Source organism: Myotis yumanensis, unplaced genomic scaffold (genome assembly GCF_028538775.1).
Source record: "Myotis yumanensis isolate MYYU_CA2020_CCGP unplaced genomic scaffold, mMyoYum1.0.hap1 SCAF_3, whole genome shotgun sequence".
NCBI classification, from domain to species: domain Eukaryota; kingdom Metazoa; phylum Chordata; class Mammalia; order Chiroptera; family Vespertilionidae; genus Myotis; species Myotis yumanensis.
The window spans coordinates 200,347,834-200,370,448 of NW_027223754.1; the positions used below are offsets into that span (position 1 = coordinate 200,347,834).

General features: G+C 42.0%; 1 protein-coding gene across 1 annotated transcript in view; it reads right to left on the minus strand.

Annotated features, from left to right (window-relative positions):
* Window positions 1-22,380, minus strand: part of PAH (phenylalanine hydroxylase) — a 52,922-nt gene extending 30,542 nt beyond the window's left edge. Inside the window, exons 1-3 of the mRNA XM_070410923.1 lie at window positions 22,211-22,380; window positions 15,238-15,345; window positions 4,647-4,830 (exon numbers count right to left, since the gene is read on the minus strand). Coding sequence (XP_070267024.1) covers window positions 4,647-4,830; window positions 15,238-15,345; window positions 22,211-22,273 — 355 coding nt within the window. The 5' untranslated portion in view covers window positions 22,274-22,380. The remainder of the gene's footprint in view (window positions 1-4,646; window positions 4,831-15,237; window positions 15,346-22,210) is intronic.
* Between the last annotated feature and the right edge of the window lie 235 nt (window positions 22,381-22,615).

Genomic DNA, 22,615 nt, shown 5'->3' on the forward strand with positions numbered 1-22,615 from the left:
CCCCCCCCCCCCCCCCCCCCCACACACACACACAAGAACACACAAGAGCAATCTGGACTCCTTTTGCTTCCACACCAGGATCTTCATAATCACCACAGCTTGAACAAAATCCACTAAATGCCCATTTGATTTTGGAAAATAATTCCCAACAGATAATTTTCTCCAAAGGCGATGATCCTCTACTTCTGTCTAGCCCAGACATTCGGTCCGTCTGCTTTTGCTGGCTGCAATCTGTCTCCACGTAGGAATTTCCCACCCCCCTCCAAACGCAATGTCATGCAGACGACTCAAAGGCAAAGGTAAAAGGATTAGGAGATGGGTCGATGGAAGATATTAATGCTCTTTTATGTTGGGTTGAAGAAGGATTTGAGGTCATCAGCAGAGAGGGTAGCAGGAGAATAGACCTCAAGTATTCAAAAGACTCTCTGGATTAAAATCCTATTAAACTCACATCAGCTTCTCCAGGAGGCATTTGAGAAGGTTGGGGTTTCTTTAACTTGTCACCATAATTAACCTTCTCTTAAGCTCTTTTGGGTGGGGAACGTTTAGCAATTAAGAAACTGAAAAGTTTCATTTTCTATCACCCACATGGCCTTTTGAATGGTTTAAACACTAGAATGGAAAGTGGTTTAGCCTAATTGATTTGAGGGGTTCAGATCTCCCACTTCAACTTGCGGTCAGACTTGCCCCTGTGGTCTGAGCCCCTCCCTAGACAGGGCATTTTGTCAAGTGAAAAGAATCAAAGGTTCGGATCTACCATGATGCTTTTCTTTCTCTAATCATCCTCCCACTGAGCTCTGCAGAAAGAGCAACTTTGCCAAGGGATGGCTGTTTCCCCTAAAAAAAAATCTGCTTCTGGGCCCAGGTTTCACTTCACAAGAACTACCCCCAGCAGCCCAAAGGGCCCGTCTCTCTCCGCAGGTGTAAGCTTACCAAGTTTCAGCATCACCTGTGTCCCTAGCATCTGTTCTGTTACAAGGACGTGAAGGTCAGGAAACCCTGACAGGTAGGGGCAGCCAGTATGGGATGGGGTGACCAAACATCTGAAGAAATGAGGGTCACAAAACATGTGCTGTTTTAAAGGCTTAATCTTCAGAGTTTTTCTCCACCAGGTAGAATGTCAACCCAATTTTAAATCTCAACACTCCGTTAGGGAATCAAAACTGTGCTATGTTCAGCCTCTGTCCCTCTATGGTATCCACCTGGGTGTCTTGTTGCCTCCATCAGCCTGTGAGCTCCTTAAGGTCAGGCAGTGTGGCCCTCTGTCACTCCAGCTCCTAGCACAGTGCCTGGCACAAAGCACCACTCAACACACGCTTACCCACGACTGCACCGGATCCCCTCTGTGCCTTAAGGCAAGTCACGGCCTCTGTTTTGTACCATGAAAAATTAAGGAGTCTGTTGGGCTGCATGACCTCAGAGGTCATTTGCTAGTTCTCAGAATCTCTGAAAAAGGAGCTGTGTGTGGGCTGGCTTTTCGTGGCTCCTGTGCTCGGGCCATTATTTATAGCAACCGGTATAGAGAACATCTATTAAGCCCTTGAACACACTCTGCACTGCTCTCGATGCTCCACCGCTGTTATTTCATTAATCCTATGAAACAGAGATTCTTGTTGTTCCCATGTGATACAGTGGGAGATCGTAAAGGCCAGCGATTTGCCCAAAGTTCTATTAAGCGTGGTGTCCCCTGGTTTCGAAGTCTGGGCTCCTAACTATTCTTCCACGGCCGTTAAGAGCCTCCTTTCTGAGCCTCTAGTTCAGGCTGCCAGCCCTTCATCTGATCTACATACATCTTCCCTGGCTCCCCAAGGGGCCGTGTGCCTGCCTGTCAATTGCTTTGATTTCCTACCCCAGGGCCGCAGCTGGCCAGGCCTCCACCTGCTCCAAGCAGAGGCAGAGCTTGGCCCCGGGTCCAGCAGGGCCTTTGTCCTGAGAGCCTGCACTCCTGTTGGGAGCAGGTGGCCGGAAAAGCAAAAGGAGATGATCATCAGGGAAGCAGCTTGGAAGGTGGAAGGGGGAGGCAGGCAGACAGGGTGGATCCAAGGAAGAATTCCAAGTGCCCTCCCCGCCGTGACCTGAGCCCATGAGCATGATGACCACCCTCGGCAAGGGCAGAGCCCTGGATGGACTTGCTTGTGTGATAGCCACAGGAGGACGAGGGCAGAGAAGGAGTAGAGATCTCCTAGGAACGCCTTGGAGGCATCTTATAGAAACTGTGTCAATGGCCTGTGCTAAGAGGCGGGTCTTGTTTCATTTTAAAGCATCTCTGCCTATTAAAATGCTATTTTCAGTGACAGAGCCCAAAATCCTCTTGACTTAAACTCTTCAGTGTTTTTACAAAAAACTTTTGATTGTACAATAGAATTTTTTTTTTAGTTATTTAGAAAAAATAGTTCTTCTCAGCAATTGTACTCCTATGTATTTACCCAAATGAACTGAGAACTCAGGTCCACATAAAAACCTGCCCATGAATGTTTATAACAGCTTTATTAATAATCATCACAACTCTGCAACCAAAATGTCCTTCAGTTGGTGAATGGATAAACCAAATATGGTACATCCATACAATTGAACATTATTCAGCAATAAAAGGAAATGAGCCCTGACTGGTTTGGCTCAGTGGATAGAGCATCGGCCTGCGGACTCAAGGGTCCTGGGTTTGATTCCAGTCAAGGGCATGTACCTTGGTTCCAGGCACATCCCCAGTCGGGGGATATGCAGGAGGCAGCTGATCGATGTTTCTAACTCTCTATCCCTCTCTCTTCCTCTCTGTAAAGAATCAATAAAATATATTTTTTAAAAAACGAAATGAGCCATTGAATCACAAAAAGATATAAAGAAATTAAATATATGTTGCTAAGTGAAAGAAACCACCACATACTCTGATTCCAACTATATGCCATTCTAGAAAAGTCAGGATCACAGAGACAGTAAAAGATCAATTGTTTCCAAAGGGATCAAGGGAAGAAGTAGAGAAGAATCAGTGGAGCATGGGGTATTTGGGGGGCAGTTAAATCAACTGCATGAACCTGGAATAATGGATACATGACACTATCCACCAGTGTTGATCACCATGTCATTATCTGCATCTGGCAAAACCAAAAGAGCTGTACAATACAAAGCATGATCTCTAACATAAACTATGGACTTTAGTTATTAATATTGTATCACTACAGCTCATCAATTATTAAAAACTTAGCACAGTAATGCAAGATGTTAATAACAGGAGAAACTGAGGTGGAGGGGGGGGAGAAAGAGAACATGTGAGAACTCTCTGTACTTCCTGCCCAATTTTCCCGTAAGCATGAACCTGCTCTAAAAAATAAAACATTATTAAACACTAGAGGCCCAATGCATGAAAATTCATGCACTTGGGAGGGAAGATCCCTCAGCCAAGCCTGCACCCTCTCACAGTCCAGGATCCCTCGGGGGATGTCCACCTGCTGGCTTATGCCTACTCCCCATCAGTTGGACATACTTAGCGCTGCTGAGGAGGCAGGAGAGGCTCCCGCCACCACTGCTGCGCTTGCAGCCATCAGCCCAGCTTGTGGCTGAGCGGAGCTCCCCCTGTGGAAGCACAATGACTACCAGGGGGCAGTTCCTGCATTGATCGCCTGCCCCCTGGTGGTCAGTGCGCCTCATAGCGACCAGTTGCTCCCAGTCGTTCCTCCATTAGGGTTAATTTGCTTATTACCCTTTTATTATATAGGATAGTTGATCTGAAGATGTTCTGTATCCTGAAAGCAATCACATTGTTCCTCTGTATTCCTTTTAGGATACACATAATGGTAACAACAACCACATACTATCATTCACCAGACAGGCAGTATATGTATGATCTCATTTAACCCTCACAGAAACCCCCTGAAAAATTGAGGTCAGAGCAGTGAAAGGGACTTGCCAGGGGTCTGAAAGTCTTTAAGTGGAAGAGGTAGGACTTGAACTGAAGTCTGTTCAAGCCCAACTTTATAGCCCTAGTTTGTTGACTTATTGTTCAGAGGTCATCAATGGGCAGCACTTCAACAAGTCAATAAGGAGACAGGGCAAGTCTTGACAACTCCTGGATTTAATCATTCACTCCCAAATATTTGCTCAGCACTTGTGTTCTAAGCACTGGGCTAAATTCATAGAATATAAATATTTTTTTAAAAAAATACTCCTCCTCCTATAGGAAGCTCATAATCTAGAGAAAAAGACAGATAAAGAAATGAAAGCCCTAGGACAAGGGCAGGCAGTTGCCAGCTACAGAATCTACATACTATGACAAGGATGTGGGGACAGCCCTCTGGTGGGAATGGAGATGACCATGGAATTTGTCTTGAAGTTGTGTTTACATAAAAAGCACCCTCGACACCCTAACCATCCTCCCTCTAGAGATAGGAGATGGAGAGCATGACAACCCAACTCAAGAATGAAAAATATATAAAAATTTCAGCAGCAGAAAGAAAACAATTAATATAAAAAATAGTTCTCCGGAGGAAGGGGGGAAAGAACTAGCATTTACTAAATGTCCAAAATATGCTAGGCTCTCGTCTAGATCCCTAGCCTACATCCTCTCGCTTAAACCCCCAATAGTCTTCCAGGGTAGATATGATTATAAACAGAATATAGAGTAACTAGGGTTTCAAAATTCCTCTCTTTCTTACCTGTGTCTTTCTTCTTCTCTCGGGAAAGCTCATGCACAGTGGCACCAATTTCATGCTTCAAGATCTTAATGATGTTGGCCAGAGTAGGCATGCTGCTCTTGTCCAGACTGGTGAAGATTTCATACTCATCTTTCTTTAAGCGCGAAGGTCTGGATTCAATGTGGGTCAGATTTATTTCATTCTCCTAGAAAACAGAATTGGGCATGTGAAGAGGACAGTTGTCATGAACGCAGACCAAACACACCAAACCAGAGCAGAACACACCGCACAAGGAAATGCAGACAGATGGCGAATAGGATTTTCCAAATCAGAGTAGAAGAAAGTCCTTGAAGTTGCACAAGTTGTCTATTTTCTTTTTTTTCAAAACCCAATAACAAATGGCAAGAGGTGAGGATATAGTTCCAATACTGCAGAATTTAACCACATGGAAATCTGCTCAAGGCCTAGAGTTGCAACCATAGATGTTGATTTGGTTCGAATGTCTAGGACAGTGTTTGCCAAAAATATTTACATAGGAAAACTCCCTTTCCCAAATGAAATCCCATGGAATCTCAATAATAATATTTCAATAAATAGATAATACAGAAGCAACATTTTTCTGCTTGAACACGGTCCATAGGAGTCAAGCTAATTGGGTTTAAATCCAAGTTCTCAATTATATTGGCTATGAGACCTGAAACAATTTACTTTATGTTTCTAACCTTCAGTTTCCACATCTGTAATTTGGTGATAAAAGTGACACCTGCTTCATATATTTATTGGGAACATTGGATGAAATGATACATGTACACTGCCAGGTACATGGTAAATGCTCAGTAAAAATTATTTAGTATAATTACTGCTCACATGTTTATTCAAATATACGACAAATGTGTAGGCAGCGTCTACCAATACCCATTACTCTTCTAGGTGGTTGGGCTACATCAGTGAACAAAACAAAGGTACTTCTCTTTATAAAAGCTTCCATTCAAGTTATAGGGATATAAACACAAACATAATGCAGTATTTAACAGGACAGGACAGGACACATGAGGCTTTTTGAGAAGGGGAGAGGCTGCTTGTATCAAATGCCAAAAAATAATAATTGCTTGATATACCTACTCAAATTCAATGTCTTTAGCTGGTGAGATTTCGCTATTATGAATTTGTAATTAAAAAGTTACTTAAATTGCTGTGAAATTTTAATGCATGGCAAGTTATCTGCTACTTGTTCAGAAAGTCTGTGATTGCATTGAGAGCGCTGCTCATTATGAAGACAAGCAAGGGGCACCCTCTACCCTTTATTAAAATAAGCAAATAGCCCAGCCAGTGTAGCTCAGTGGTGGAGTGTCTACCTATGAACCATGAGGTCACAGTTCGATTCCCAGTCAGGGCACATGCCTGAGTTGCGGGCTCAATCCCCAGTAGGAGGCATGCAGGAGGCAGCTGATCTATGATTCTCTCTCATCATTGATGTTTCTATCTCTCTCCCTCTCCCTTCCTCTCTGAAATCAATAAAAATATTTTTTTAAAAGAAGCAAATAACTGGGGTTACCCCAAACATTTAAATAGACAATATACCCTGAAAAAATAATGTTTAACTTGAATAACTCAACAACTTCAAAACACAAAATTAATCAACTTTGTCATTCAAGAAGTATTTTTTCCCTTAATGGTTAATGGCAGGTAAAGAGAACATGAATAATTACAATATGAATAATTTTTCACTTTGAATATCACTTCACAGTTTAGAATTATTTTCTGTGATCATCCCCACAACCTTTTGAGAAGGTTAAAGGAGAAATAGAGAGTGAAATCAGAGCTGAAGAGGTTTTGCCAAAAGTGGTAGGAGATGGGCTCATTTTTTCTAACTTCAGAGTCATGGTGATGGGGTGGTTATCTGTGGGCACCAGCTGCAGAGGATACGGCCCTGATGGTGACCCCAGGTTACCCAATGTGAAGACATGGACCAGAGAGAGAGAAGGTGGAGGAGGGAAGGCCAGAGAGATAGCAGTTGCTTTGAAGCTTTCTTTTTTTTTAAAAAAAAATATATGTTTTTTTATTGATTTTTTACAGAGAGGAAGGGAGAGAGATAGAGAGTTAGAAACATTGATCAGCTGCCTCCCCCACTGGGGATGTGCCAGCAACCCAGGTACATGCCCTTGACCAGGATCGAACCTGGGACCTTTCAGTCCGAAGGCTGACTCTCTATCCACTGAGCCAAACCGGTTTCGGCTGCTTTGAAGCTTTCTAAGCAAACAGAGGTAACTTCCTAAACAAAGAAAAGAATATTGTCATCCTTCTTGGCTCAGAAAGAAAGAGTGGGTGAGTTCCACCGGCTATTTACGTAAGCTGAAACTTCAAAAGGAAGAAAGAACCAATCCCTGACATTTGGAGAGCAGAGAACACAGCAATGCCAATAGCCAGGACAGGCCACACCTCTGGCAAGTTTACCTGCTGACTAAGGAGGACAGAGGTGGGGAGGGGGGCGGGGCAGTTAGGGGGAGGAAGGGCTGGAAGGCTGATCATAGGCTGTTAGTACTCACCACCCACACCACACCCCTGGCAACAGCACTGCCTCTGGGAAGAGCCATAAAACAATTTGTACCCCAAATTCAGTTTGTGCTATTCTAGAGACTTCACTTATGGGGACATACTTTACCTAAGTGTGTAAACTAACTAAATTCCCATAATAGGGGAATGGGTAGGTAGACTATAATGTAATCACTCAGTAGAGAGGACACAACTATTAAAAAGCAAGTCACAACAACATCTTATATAAAATAAAGTGTCAGTGGCCATTGCATGATTGGTAGTCTTCAGATCATGGGCCTATAGATGATTTTGTTTCCTTCTTTCTATTTTCATTTTTATCATAGTTCAACTTTTCTAAAACAATGTTTCTGACTTTTATAATGAAAAATTCACTTTATTTCTTACAGGGTTATAATGACAACCCCTTGGGAAAATACTTAGGATGGATACAGGTATGTGATAATTAACAATTTTTTTAAAAAATGATGCCCAGGCCAACAAAAGACTAGAATGAAATGCATCAAGCTTTTGTTTGATCATATTTGAAATAAAGATAATAATGTTACCTGACAGCTTAGTGAGAATTAGAAAGAGAGAAAGTATTATGTTGGCTGCCTTCATAGGTATTCAGTAAGAACTCATAGTACTCTGCCTGTCTCATCGTGGTAGGATACACATTTCCCTGGACATCAAAACATATTCTGTTTCAGCTCTTTCCTCAGCTCTTTTCCCTAGAACATGTTTCAAAAAAGAGAAGGAAGAGCTGAGCATGTTTTCAGAGGAGACCAGACTGGAAGCAAGAACTTCTTGGACCACACTACCTGCTGCTGCCTTAGAGTACACGTAAGTGAAGTTATGCCCTGCCTATCTCAGAGGTCACATCAAAGACATTCACAAAGAATGTCCCACGTCATTGGTCTCAAGCAAACAAATGGAAACTTCCAATAGCTCATCCAGTCAAATACTGTCCATGGGCCAAACATTGGGGTACAACAGGGAACAGAGCAGGAAGAATCCCTGCCCTCCTGAAGCTGACATTCTTGAAGGAAAAGACAAATAATAACTGTCATAAATAACTAAAAATCATCTTCAGATGGGATGGATGAAAATAAAGCAGAAAAGAGGGATACCATGGAGGTGCCATTTTAAACAGTGTGGTCAGGAAGTCCTCAAAAAATAAACAGGTGACATGTAGCATCGACCTGAAGTCAGTGAGGGAGCAAGGCATGAGGGAACAGTAACTGCAAAGGCCCTGGGGTAAGATAGTGTCCAATATGACTGAGAGCCATCAAGGAGGCCAGTGCTGACTAGGGCAGAATGAGCAAGAGTGAGGGCGCTAGGAAATGAGGAAGAGAAGTAACAGGGAATAGACCACGTATGGCATTTTTGGCCATTACCTGAAGTTTGGTTTTCACTCCAAGTGATGGAAGAAGCTAAGGGAGGTAATCTGGAAGAGGAGACATCCTTTGACTCACGTTTTAAAAGGAACATTCTGGCAACTGTTTTATGAATAGACTGTAATGGGGCAAGGGCAGGAACAATCCAGAGGCTCTGACAATATTTGGGGTGAGAAATGATAGTTACAAAGATTGAGAAGAAATTGCATGGAGGTGCAGGCAGGGCTTCTTATGTATTTCACTGGTCTCTTCTTGTGAGAAGGCCCACAACAGCCCCGATTGATCAAGAGTCTAGAAATTCAACCCACTGGGATTAACAGGAAACCGAAAACATTCAGAAAAATATAAACACAATTCCTTTCTAGAAGGAGCCCCCACTCCCCACCCCACACACACTCTACCTTGGAGGAGAGCTCTTGAGCAGATTCATGCTGGACTTTCAGTAGGATTCACACCCCAGAGACTATCTTTTGGGATTCTACTCTTGCTTCCTTTGGAAGTGTCCCTTGAAATCTTTTGGCCTTTTCTTCCCTGAGTCTTCACCCTTTTTGTTAGATTGTTTCTTCTCCACCCTCCCCTCCATGTAATTGGGGTTGTGTCCAACTTGGAGGAGACCCTTTCCTGGGGAGACCTGGGGTAGCAGCTTCATCCAGGATCTTCTCAAGGTTTTAGAGAAAAAAGGCCTTTCTTTTTCTTACATTCCTCTTTCTGTACCTTTTCTTGCCACCAGAGTGATCTGATCAAAAAGGCACCGAGGTCTGTTCCAGTCCAGGCCACCGAAAAGCAATCATGTGTGTGCTGTCAATGGGCCACAGCGCTGTCTAAACTAACTTCATAACAAAAGTGAGAAAAGTAAGCTCTCTGTTGCTATTTCTCAAGTGTGTCCAGTTCTGAACTGTTCAGCAGCTAAAAACAGTACCCGTTTTCCATTTGAGGCTCTTCCCTTCAATAAACAGGACATCAGACCTGCATGAAATGTTTAGTGCAGCACCATTTGTGTGGACAAACCATGGAAGCCACCTAGGTATCCATCAACAGGAAGTGAATAAATATAACCACACAAAAGAATAGATAGAGGGGAAAGGAATGAGCAAGAACTGTGTGAGCAAATCTCCAAAACAATGCTCACCACCCTCTCTTCAAGAAAGAGAGCCGCAGGAGAGTTACAATGTTATAAAGATTAAAGCTTGCAAAACAATGCCATGCATCACTAATGCTTTTTTTTTAAATAGATTTTATTGATTTTTTACAGAGAGGAAGGGAGAGAGATAGAGAGTTAGAAACATCGATGAGAGAGAAACATCGATCAGCTGCCTCCTGCACACCCCCTACTGGGGATGTGCCTGCAACCAAGGTACATGCCCTTGACCGGAATCGAACCTGGGACCCTTCAGTCCGCAGGCCGACGCTCTATCCACTGAGCCAAACCGGTTTCGGCACTAATGCTTGTCTAAATAGAACAAAGTATAAAACATGCATGGGAATCATATGCATAAAATTTAAATTCACAGCTACCTCTCAGGAGGGACTGCAGGAGGAAGGGATACCCAAGGACATTAGTCATTCATACAGTGTTTTATTTCTTAGGCAGGAAGTGAGTTACATGGGTGTTCTTTATATCATTGCCTATATTTGGGGATTTAAATAAAATGAAAATCATCTGGATTCTAAAAACTTTTCTCCTCCAGTGGGACTCAAAGTTCTTATTTTTATTAAAGAAGAAATGTTTCCCGTAAGCATTTTCCTGTTCACGGCTGCCCTGGATCTAAGGTCAGGGTGGGGTAAAAGCAACCCTCGTGATTTGCTCTCGATCCTGTCCTGCTCACCAGGCCCAGGGGTCACGGGCAGGCCTCAAAGTCCAAACTGTAGAGTAATAAACATTGCCTGTCTGGATGCCCCCTGCCACCCGGCCTTTGTCCCCAGGAATATGAGGTGGGCAAAGGGCCAAGGATTTGAGGATTTTATGACCAGATCCCCTGTTTATTCTCTTACTTCAAGTCATTTGTTTCTTTGTTTTGGAATTTACTTCCCTCTGCCTCTCCCGGCCCACCCCCCTTCATGTTTCAGCTTAAACATTATGCCTGCAAGAAGCCTCCCCTGACCAACTCTATCTCAAGTCTGGGTTAAGGAAGCTTGTGGAACCCAGACCTCTTCCAAGGTCTATAGCGACAGAGAATGTCTGTCTGGCTCATCCCAGTCTCCACAGCACCTATATAGGGTCTGGAAACAGGAGATGCATATATATAAGCTGAATGCATACAGGAGAGCGTATGAGCCCACTGAATATCTGATGAGGGGAAATTGTGGGTCGTCTGGGCAGAGGTAGATAGAGTGTAGGAAGTGAATGTGACAACATAGATTGTGCCTTTCCCATTTGTTTCCAAAAGACCAGTCTACTGTGAAAAAGGAGGGGGAAGTCTGAAGCAATGTTTAGCTCCCAGTGTCTAGCACTGGGCAGCTTGCTTCGCCTGAGCCTCTGTGTCTCCATCAATTACATGATGCTAATGGGGCATATCCGTCACTTAAGAGCTCTGCATATCTGCTGATTTGCTTGTTCCCTTCCCTAGGGAATACACAGTGCGGTGATTAGCAGAGGGCTAGTGGGGGGGAATGAAGGGAGAGACCGCTTCTGTGCAGCTTCCCCAAGGAGCCTGCTTCTAATTTTATAGCCCATTAACCACTTGCAGTAAAGTCTCGCAGGAGACTTTTTTTTGTTGTTAAGAAGGTATGGGACATGAAGTAGTAGAGGCTAAAAAAATAGAGAGCTAGGGAAAATGTTTAAAATAAATGCGTAAAGAATTGGCAGAACAAGTCCCTGAGGACAATGGGGCATTGGTAGGTTAGCAGGTACAGTTTTTGGTATATTCCTAGTCTTGTGGCCCCAATTCACTAAAACATTTGCTTCTTTGCTCCCACCACCCACCCAGCACATGCAAACACAGCACCTGTGTGTCTCTGTTATAAACATCAAACGCGTTGTGTTGCACTCTGATGTTACTAGCTGAGGTCTACAAAGCCACGGGCCCATTGGCAAGCAACATCATCTCTTCATGGGATGGTGGCTTTGGTGCTAATCATCTAAGGAAAAGATGGGCTCTCAGGAAGGGAATGAAACCTCGCACGCTGGGAGAAGTTTGCCCTCCCCTGCAGACCTCGCTTTTTGTTTGAGGAGCTAGGATGCCTCGTATGTGCTCCTGGTGAATGGGGGCTAAGAAAGCTTCCACCGCATGGAGTACATATTAAGAGCTTAAAGGTTATATCTCAAAAACATCGCATTCAGAAAAAAACTATATAGCAATTCTTACTGAACACTTAATATGTAACTGCTCTGAGGGTTTTACAGGCATTAAGTATTTAATCCTCACAACTACCCTTTAAAGCAGACAGTATCCTATTCCCATTTTACAGATAAGGAACTGAAGCACAGGAAAATCGAACAGCTCTCCCAAAGCCACAGCACGGTCTCCCAGAGTCCACGCCCTTGACCACTCGACTGAACTGACACAAAGAGGTTGCAGAACAATGTGCAAAGCATGGGACCTGTCAATATCAATAAAACTTTTTAAAGGACTGGAAGGAAATATACTAAACTGATAAGAATGTTGCCTAGGCCAGCCGTTGTGGCTCAGTGGTTGTGTCAACCCAGGAACCAAGAAGTCACCAATTCGATTCCTGGTCAGGGCACATGCCCGGGTTGCGGGCTTATTCCCTAGTGCGGGGAGTGCAGGAGGCAGCCAATTGATGATGTCCCTCTCTCATCAATGTTTCTGTCTCCCTTTCCCTTCCCCTTTCTCTCTCTCTAAAGATCAATAAAAACATATTTTAAAAATATAATTATAATGCTGTGGCCTGGACATTTGCAGGATGGCACAATTGAGGAACTGTAGAAAGAACTATAGCTATATCTTGAATGTTCTCTATTTTTAAAGAACAATATGTCAATTTGTAATTTTGGAAACCATAATCATACATGAGAAAAAAATGAAAGTGAATATGTCCACATGCTGACCGTGGTTTATTGTGGATGGTGGAATTATGAACAATTATTTTTCTTGTATTTTGACACATTTTTCAATTTGGAAAAAAAGAAAGGAAGAATACCTGTAACAGATCCTCCTGCTCCCAGAGAATAGGAGGATGGGGCCAGAATATTTACACATTTGAAAAATTCCATAGATGCTTCAGATGTACAGGGAGAGCTGTATTTGGCAGTTCAGAGAGAGGTTGTGGGCCTCGGAACCTGAGCTCAGCTCCATCTCTACCACACTTTAGCTGTGTGGTCGCCTCACAGAATGTCAGTTTCCTCATTCATAAAATGGAGTAATACCTTCTTCACCAAGTTGAATGAGGACCAAATCAAGCCTGGCTTACCACCTAATGTGGTTCCACACCCGCTAGAATGAGATTTTCCTCCTGGCCTTGGCACTTTGAATAATTATAACTTAACTCTGCATTTTGCCAGGCTGGTAAGGAGAAGCAGAAGGTATGCTGGCTTATACAATGTTTAGGGCAGTTTCTGAAATACATCTGGGAAAAAAATCAATACATACTAACACCAACCCTTTTACTAATCACCCAGGACAGTAACCTCTGTGACCTCCTCTATAAATGGGTCTAATAACATCACTTCTTGACCAGGGCAATTAAAATTTGGGGATAATGCTTTAAAAAGTTCACCCAAATGGTGAGCACACAATGCAATGCACAGACGATGTATTGTGGAATAGCATATTTGAGGCTTATGTAATGTTAGTAACCGATGTCACCCAATGAATTTAATTTTAAAAAGTTTACCCAGAGTACACACACACACACACACACACACACACACACACACACACTCCTTGGGTACATTTCATCCAGTCTGGGTAATTTAGTTACTTGTGGTTTATTTATTAAGTTGAAAATATCCTATTAATTTACTATTATTTAATTTATTAACTCTACTGCCTGACCTCTCAAGGGGAAAATGCTGATTTGATTGACTGAATAATACAAGGGCTAAATTATTACAAAGGAGAATTTTACAGATACATTATTTTTATAAACTGTTTGTCATTCAGAAAGTACCCTGCCTCTCTTCTCCAACCATTGCTTGAGAACCAACATTTCCCATCCCACCCCTCTTTTTGCATAGCCAAGTTTAATTTTTTAATAAACTATTTTTAGATAAATTCCAGATTGACAGAAAACTGAGAGAATACTACTGAAAATCCCAACATACTCTGCACCCAGTTTCCCTATTGTTAACATCTTATATTGGTGGTGAAACATTAATAAACCAATATTAGTGCACTGTCATAAACTAAAGATATTACTGCATTTGAATTTCCTTAGTTTATATCTAATGTCTCTTTTCTGTTCTAGGATCCCATTCAGATCACTATATTACATATAGTCAGTATGTCCCTTAAGGTTCCTCTTGGCTATAACAATTTCTCAGGTATTTCTTGTTTTTTATGACCTTGAGTTTTAAGGAGTTATGGATCAGGTATTTTATATATTGTTCCTTAACTAAAATTTCTCAGATGTTTTTCTCATGGTTAGACTGTGGTTATGGGTTTGGGGGAGGAAGACTGCAGAGGCAAAGTGCCATTCTCATCATTATCCATATGACTTGTCACTATTGATTTTGACCTTGATCACCTGGCTGAGCTACTCCTTGTTGGATTCTCCACAGAAAAGTTACTCTTCCCTCATCTCATATTATTTTCGATGGAAGAAAGTCACTCTGTGCCACCCACACTGAAGAAGGGGGGGGGGGGGGCGTTGGTTTTTGTCTCTGAGTAGAATATCTACTTAAATTATTTGGAATTCTTCTCCATGGGAGTTTTGTCTCTTCTCCATTTATTTATGTATTCAATCACCAGATTTCATTTTATTAAAGAACTCAGGGTAAAACTTAATTGGTTCAAAAATATTCCTTCTTAAAATCCAGGGCAAAGAGTAAAAGAAAAGTCTGATTTCCTTTGCTTATATTTAAATTTAATTTCATTCTTAATGAATCACTTAATATATTAAAATTTGGGTGTGTAGAGGATATAAGATGACTAAGCCAAGGTTCCCTGCCTGAAGAAACCATCCTCAGGGCCAGAGAGAAATGTATACCCTGAAGGCAAACAAGTGCTACTGTTAAAAGCAAAAACATTGAGCTCTAACTGGTTTGGCTCAGTGGATAGAGCGTCGGCCTGCGGACTGAAGGGTCCCAGGTTCGATTCCGGTCAAGGGCATGTACCTTGGTTGCAGGCACATCCCCAGTAGGGGGTGTGCAGGAGGCAGCTGATCGATGTTTCTCTCTCATCGATGTTTCTAACTCTCTATCTCTCTCCCTTCCTCTCTGTAAAAAATCAACAAAATATATTTAAAAAATTATTTAAAAAAAGCAAAGACATTGAGAAGATGGTAATTAATTCAAGAAAAGTTTGATAAAAAGAAGTCTGAGGCCAGGGCTGGTTTCCTTGATGTGCCACCAGGATTCTGAATGATTCTGACTATGAATACAGAAACTGAGGCTCAGAGAGAAGAACAACTTAATTGAAGTCACACAGTTGGTTAATGCAAAAGCCTAAGCTGAAAAGCAAGTCTGCCAGATTCTATCCTATGTTCACTGCACCCAACTAGAAAATTACACAGAAGTCAGCTACACCACTATCCCAGGCAGAAATGAATAATGCTCTTACCTCAAATAAGCGCAAGACTTTGGCCAGTGCGCCAACTTCTTCTTTGAGTGAGAAAATCAGTGATACGGCATCACTTTCATTGGAGTTGTTTTCAATATAGCTTGTTTCCTACAGAATTAAACATACTTGGTTAAAATGTTTTCCATGGCTTAGCAACTCATTTCTGTGAAACCTCCAGGGAGGAGACCATCAGGAACTCTTTTATCTAGTTAAACCTTGGAATATATAGATTCTATAGAGAAGTATATAGTGTGGTGGGAAATAAATCAAGGTCAGTGACATTTTCAATAATACTCCTAGGTCAGATTTCAACTTTAGAAGCTTCAGTTATTCACTGGTGTCACCAGTCACCCTGTAGATCCAGTACATTTTAATGAGCACCAGCCAAGTGCCAGGTAATAGGGCTCAGAGATTCAAAGATGAAGAAACTCAAAATTTGGTTGAATAGACACACAACAAACCAAATAACTAAAAAAAAAAAATAAATTAAAAAAATAAATCCTTAGAGCTGGTTCAAAAAGTGTCCCAGGAAAACATTGAAAAATATATAGGGTGGAAAATCCTAAAAACAGAACACACAGAATTTTGAGTCTGAAGATGTGGGTTAGGATTCTCTCAGCTGAACTACTTTGGGCAAATCATTTAGCCTTCATAGTTTCTTCATCTGTAAAATTATGCTAATAACAAGCCCTGTCTAAATAGTGTTCAGATGATGAAAAAAGAAAAGATAAAGTAGTTCAAATAGAATATTAAGAGGAGTCTATAAAAATGATGATAATATTTTAAATACATGAGAATGACTTCTTGGCCTTTGGCAAAGCTCTCAGGGAAGCATTAACTTGTTCTTGTATACTGGGATCTTCGATATACAACTATAGAAAAAGTTACCAGATACATAAAAGTACACAAATAACCCACTGGAAGGTGGATGTCTTAAACAAAACAGCAAAGCATGTCAAGGATCTAGCACTTTCTACATGCATGTGACAGCAGATTAGGGTGGGATTAGGATTGGCAGTCCAGAAAGTGCTGAAATTTTTTACATTAGTTTTATAATAATATATAAACTTCCATATGTGCCCACAAATACATAGCATGTACCTAAAACTAGGAAAAAATGTACAGAAAATTACTCTCTTATAAGCAGATTAAAGAAATTAGTGGAATGGATGTTACATTATCTCAATTGGACAGGGTCTATCAATGACTTGGTGTAATAAGCCCTGCATAAACACCAATGACCCTTAGGACAAACTTCTTTTAATTCAGAAAATAGATTTCCCCAGAACCTTATCTGAAACAGAGCAAGTGTGATTAGGAGTTTCAAATGAATTAGAAGACTGAACTGTTATATATCTTTATATGGAGCATAATGTAGTCTTTCTTAAAAATTTTTAATCCATCATTTATTAAGATCCTATAATGTCACAGGCATTTGGATGATCTCATTTAATTCTTGTAACAATCTAGAACAAGCATGTCAAACTCACGGTCCTCGGGTCACATGTGGCCCACAACGAATATTTTTGCAGCCCAGTCAATATAACGGTATGTAAGAAACATTTTAATAAAAATTTTGTAACTTAATTTTTACAATATTTTGTTATACATAATTATTAATAACAAACTACAATGTTCTCTAATGACTGATTACTATAATCATGTTGCATTCATTTCTATTACCTGTCTTATGCGCAGGCGCACCATTTCTTTCTACTAATACTAGCAGCATATATTTTAGCAGCTGATTGTCACATCATTAGTCTTGGGCTGACTTGTTTGGTGTGCACAACAGGAAATATTTTACTTTCAGAGAACAAGAAAAATAGGTTTATTTGCATTGCGCTTATTAATTTATGCAGTTATTCAGTTTCTGGTAAGTTAATGTTCCAGAAAAAATATTAATTTTTATTAAAATGTTCTATTATTTTATGTTAACTATTACTCATTTATTTCAGCCCTTTGTATTCAGCATGTCTCTATCGAAATAAACCTATGTTCTATGAAAGTTGAAGCTTTTGTTTTTTTGCGGCCCACGTAAACATAAACCTTGTTTATTTGGCCCGTGTTAGTCTTTGGGTTTGACATGCTTGATCTAGAAGGTAGGTTTATTAATTTCCAAGTGCCTCCTTTTACTGAGGACAAAATTAAGGCTTAGAGAAATTAAGTAATTTACCCATTGTTATGTAACCCAGAATACTATCTATGAATCAGGATTTACAGCAGACTCTATCCCACATTCTCCCTCCTCTAAGCCCTGCCAAAGATATGCAGATGAGTTTCTGACAGCAGTCTTCTTCCCACCAGAGAACACTGAGCCCTTAGTCCTTTCTGATTTCCTTGAAATGACAAAGGATGTCCCTGTTTCTAGTTTCCTTGGCAACATTCTCTTATCCTGTTGGCCTCCAAGAAAAGGGACATATTACTGATACATCTCCACAGATGTCACCTCTCAATTCAGACATGTATGTACCGTGCTCAAAATTCTATCACCATCCCCTTCCCACTCCTGTGCATGTTCAGCCAACCACCAAGACCAATCTGACCTTCTGCAGACATAGCTCTCAGGGCCAGGTCCTTCTTTTGTTCCTACGGCCAGCACTCTAATCTAGCTCTCAGTGATCCTCATAGATCCAACCCAAATAATTTTGCTCATGTCCTTTTCCTACTCAGTTCTTTAGAGCCCCCTTATGGCCAGTGGGATAAAATACTTCCTTCTGAGAGTCAAGGGCCTCCTAAGGCTCACCCACAAGAACCTCCCCACCATCCAACTGGTTTCCTCCTTGCCCTTTCAACTCCTCATTGGGGTAAATCCACTGCACTCCTCTCTCTCCCTCTTTCAAACAGCTAACCCTTCCCCAAAAGCCCTCTTGGGTCTCGATTCTCTTAGAAACAATCCCTCTTCGTTCTGTGCATTGCTTTGGCTTCTGATGCCCATGTGGAACTTGAATTTTGACTCACAGAGCTACACTTGGCTTTGGAGTTCATCTAGCTCAAGCCCTCATTTTTCAGATAGAGAAACTATGGGCTAAAGGAAGTGACTCACCTGAGGTCACACAGGTAGTGGTCCCAGGTCGAGAACTCTGGATCCTAATTATCAGTCATTCTATGCAATTAACTCTGCCATGAGCATAAGGTCCATCTTAAGACCTAGGTTTCTTACAAAGAGCTCCTCTCTGATCTAATCACCAGTTACTCAATACCACTCCTCACCTGTTCCTGTGCCTCTTTTACTTTCTCCATTCTCCCCACACAATTTCTAAATCAGGGCTTCTCAGTGAGTGTTCCTTGGATCTCCACTCCAGAATTACCTGGTGATTCCTTATTCAAATGCAGATCCCTGGGCCCCTCCCAAACCAATCAAATCAGGATATCTTGGGCAGGATCTTAGAATCTGCATTTTCAAAAGCATCGCAGATTGATACTTAACCATGAAATATTTTAAAATCACTGATAAGCCGAAACCGGTTTGGCTCAGCGGATAGAGCGTCGGCCTGTGGACTGAAAGGTCACAGGTTCGATTCCGGGCAAGGGCATGTGACTTGGTTGCGGGCACATCCCCAGTGGGAGATGTGCAGGAGGCAGCTGGTCGATGTTTCTCTCTCATCGATGTTTCTGGCTCTCTATCTCTCTCCCTTCCTCTCTGTAAAAAATCAATAAAATATATTTAAAAAGAAATAATAAAATAAAATAAAATCACTGATTAAAATATACAGCCTATTTTTCTAAAAATTTATGACTTTTCTCAAATGTGTCTGCAAATTTACATTTGCCATACAATAAGTCGCTACTCTTTAGTGTTAGTAAAATTAATATTGACTGAGTTCCCACTGTGGACCAGGAGCCATTCTTGGTACTTTTCACAGTTAATAAGCTTCATCATTGGCAGCAACTAGCACTTATTCTAAGAGTTTACATGTTTCCACAGTAGCCCCATGAAGTAGTTTTGCAAATGAGGAAATAAACTCAGCAAGGTTAAGTGGCTTGTCCAAGACACCCAGCTCATAAGTAGCAAAGTCTGGACTTGAACTCGGAGCCAACAACTCCAAAGTTCTTATTCTGCCTCCTAATGGCAGACTCAACTGGGATTACAGCTCCTCTTTTCAAAGCCTGAGAGACTTTAAATGAAAGGAAGCTCACGAAAGTTTGTGAAATGGTGTGGTCTTGGGTAGATACTAATTTCAACATTGCTACATTGACCCAGCATGGGACCTTGGCCAAATTTCTTCCAGAATATGTTTTTATTGGCTCATAATCCAACCCTTATTTTTTTCCAATAGACATGTGAGTTGACTTAGAAACAAAGGTACCTCCAGGATGGGTAAAAGCAGACAAGAGAAGCTCAGAAACTAAATAGGAAGAAATAGGGCTGGGAGAAAGAACTTTACTAGGAACCAGAAAGAAAAGTATTTTGATCATTGAGCAATACATTTAACAATAGAAATATATTGTGTTGGGTTGTGTCTAACAAATACATTCATTGTATATGGGAAAAAGAACACTTTTCCAAATTACAAGCAATAATACTCTTTGGCAAGGATATTCCAGGGGCATTGCTTTTCATTCTTAGTGCTTTTGAGGGGCCATAGTAAGAGGTGCATAATTGCCTGAGTGGTTAAACACACATGTATCTACCGTGTAAGACAACTGAAAGAAAGATGCAAGCATCCTGCCATGTACACACTATACCTCTATATTCCAGCATTTCTCTATAGGAGAAAGCAGTGAGGTAGAGGAGCTTGCAGGGGAGAGGGAAGGCTCGGAGTCAAATCTGGTTTTGAACACTGGCTTCACCATTCTTAGTTGTGATTTCTGAGTTCCCTTCATCTTCTATTCCATTCCCTGCACTATTTTTCTTCACAGCACTTATCTCTGCAAGAAATCATATGTTCATTTGGTTAACTTTTTTATTGTCTGTCTCCTACAGTACAATGTAAGTTTCTCCAGGATAGAAGCTCTGTTGTGCCTGACACATGGTAGGTGCTCAATAAGTCTTTGTTGGGTGAACAAGTGAGTCAACGTCTCTTGCAGAACTGTTCTGCTTGTTGCATGTGTGGAGTGCTTGCCATACCGTATGCCTTCCAACCTTATGTCAGAATTACGTCCAGTTTATGGTCTTTATCTGAGCTGATAGCTTCACGAAGGCATAAACTGTATCTTTTTCACAGACTTGGATGAAATCCTTAAGTCTATTCCAGTTCAAACACTCCTCCTCCCCAATTTCACAGTCACAGAACTGGGCCTCTTCCCACCCCAATTACATTGCTTTCCCAATACATAGCTTCACTAACCCAAAGATGAGATCCCAGGTCTCCTGACTTCATGCTCAGCATTGCTCCCTGACAAAGTTATACCAGTCACTATATCTGACTCAGTGATGGTCCCTCCTGCCAATGTTCCAGACACATTTTGTTGAACAATTAAGCCCATTCCAGCTATACACCACTGGCACTTTCCTATGTTTCAGGAACTGTGCTAAGAGCTTTATAGACATTATTTCATTTCATCCTCACACCAACCCTAGGATGTGGGTACTTTTATTCAAATTTTTCAAATGAATAAAGGTGAGGCTCTGCAAAGTTAAATACCCTGCTTTCAATGTGCAGGGGGTACCAGGGCATGTTCTAAACCCTGCTCTTTACCTCTAGTCATTAAGAGTGATGATCTGTGGGTCTCAATCTTATTCTCAGTGCTTTATAAACAAAGCTTTACTCTCCAGGTCGCTGCCCCTAACTTCTTCTCATGATTGTGGAGGTCTGTGGCCAGAAACACAGAAACTAAAGGATGACAAGTCAGGATCTATTCTGGGACCTGTCTGACTCCCACACCATCCCTCTTCAATCCCAAGCTCTCCTGTCTTCCAAGCATCGCATACATTTTCAAAGGAAGTCTTCCACTCAGAACTCAAAACAAACGTGAGTGAAAAGTTCTACAGCTCCTCTGGTTATCCTAAAACATCAGCCACTCATCCCCTCCCCTCCACCTTCCTGTTCTCTAGATGGTTCTCACTAACCCTGTTGACGAAAGGTGTCTGCAGAGTCAGGTTTGCTCCCTGAGCTGGGCTTTAGTTCTGAACCAGAGAGTCCAGGAGTGTGGTAAGTCATAAAAGAATGCAATTGTTCACCTCAAGAGAAAGTCAGCAAATCCCAGAGAATCAGACAACACCTTATCCCCAAATCACGTTTAGGGCTCTCCCACATTCCAAGTCCAAGGCTAACTCGTTCACTTTCCTCTCTGTTTAATTTTCTCCTTCCCCAGATCTGAGTAAGTCTGAGACTTTCTTCATGCCCCATTTTCTCACAAAGATAAAAAAAAAAAGGATGCAATTTCTCACAATTTTGCCACTTCAATAGATGGTTGTGAGCATTTTATAAACATCACAGAAGAGCAGATGGAGAAGGACCCCATCTCCCATTCCAGACCGTTAAGGACCAGCCCCTTCAATGTACAGAAGAAAAAGCAGGCAACAGAAAGGGAGGGTGACCTGTCTAAAGACACACAGCTAGCCCCAACTGGTTTGGCTCAGTGGATAGAGCGTCGGCCTGCGGACCAAGAGGTCCTAGGTTCAATTCAGGTCAAGGGCATGTACAGTGGTTGCGGGCACATCCCCAGTAGGGGTGTGCAGGAGGCAGCTGATCGATGTTTCTCTCTCATCGATGTTTCTAACTCTCTATCCCTCTCCCTTCCTCTGTAGAAAATCAATAAAATATATTAAAATAAATAAATAAATAAATAAAGACACACAGCTAGTTGGTGGCTACTAAAAGCCAGACCCCTAACTCCTAAAGTAGTGCTCTTTCCCCCTGAAAGCCACGCAGGGCTGATGTCCTGCCCGGGAAACAATTGTTGAGGACCTATGTTATCTGATGGCTTCCTGGACAATTTCATCATCTTCAAATGGAAACAGACATCGCGGTGAGCTTATGGAAGTAAGAGACACCAGCATCCCCCTCCCTGCGAGGCTGAGGCTCACCTGGCCAAAGTCTGAGAGTTTCCTGGTCAGGCCTCTTCGGTTCTCCAGGACCACAGCTGACATGCTGGCTCCGGCAAGTGAGGTCTCTGGTTCTAGGCTGTCAGTCACAGGCAGGTTTGTCAGCAACACGTGGTGCTGAGGTTTTTAACCTGACATCAGGGAGAAGAGGGCGGTTTGCAAAGGTGTCTCCTGCAGCGCTCCAGCCACAGTACCGCCCCCAGGGGGTGTGTTCTGACGCAGAGAGCTCTAGGCCACGCCGGGGGCTTGAGGGTGTGAGGAGGCCAGACTTGGCTGCCTGCCCTGGGTGGAGGAACCTGCCAGGGAGGAGCAAAGGGCCACATGTGAGCTGGTGATTAGTCAGATTTGGCTTTTCCAGGACTCTCAGAAGCAAGGGGAGCAGGTTCT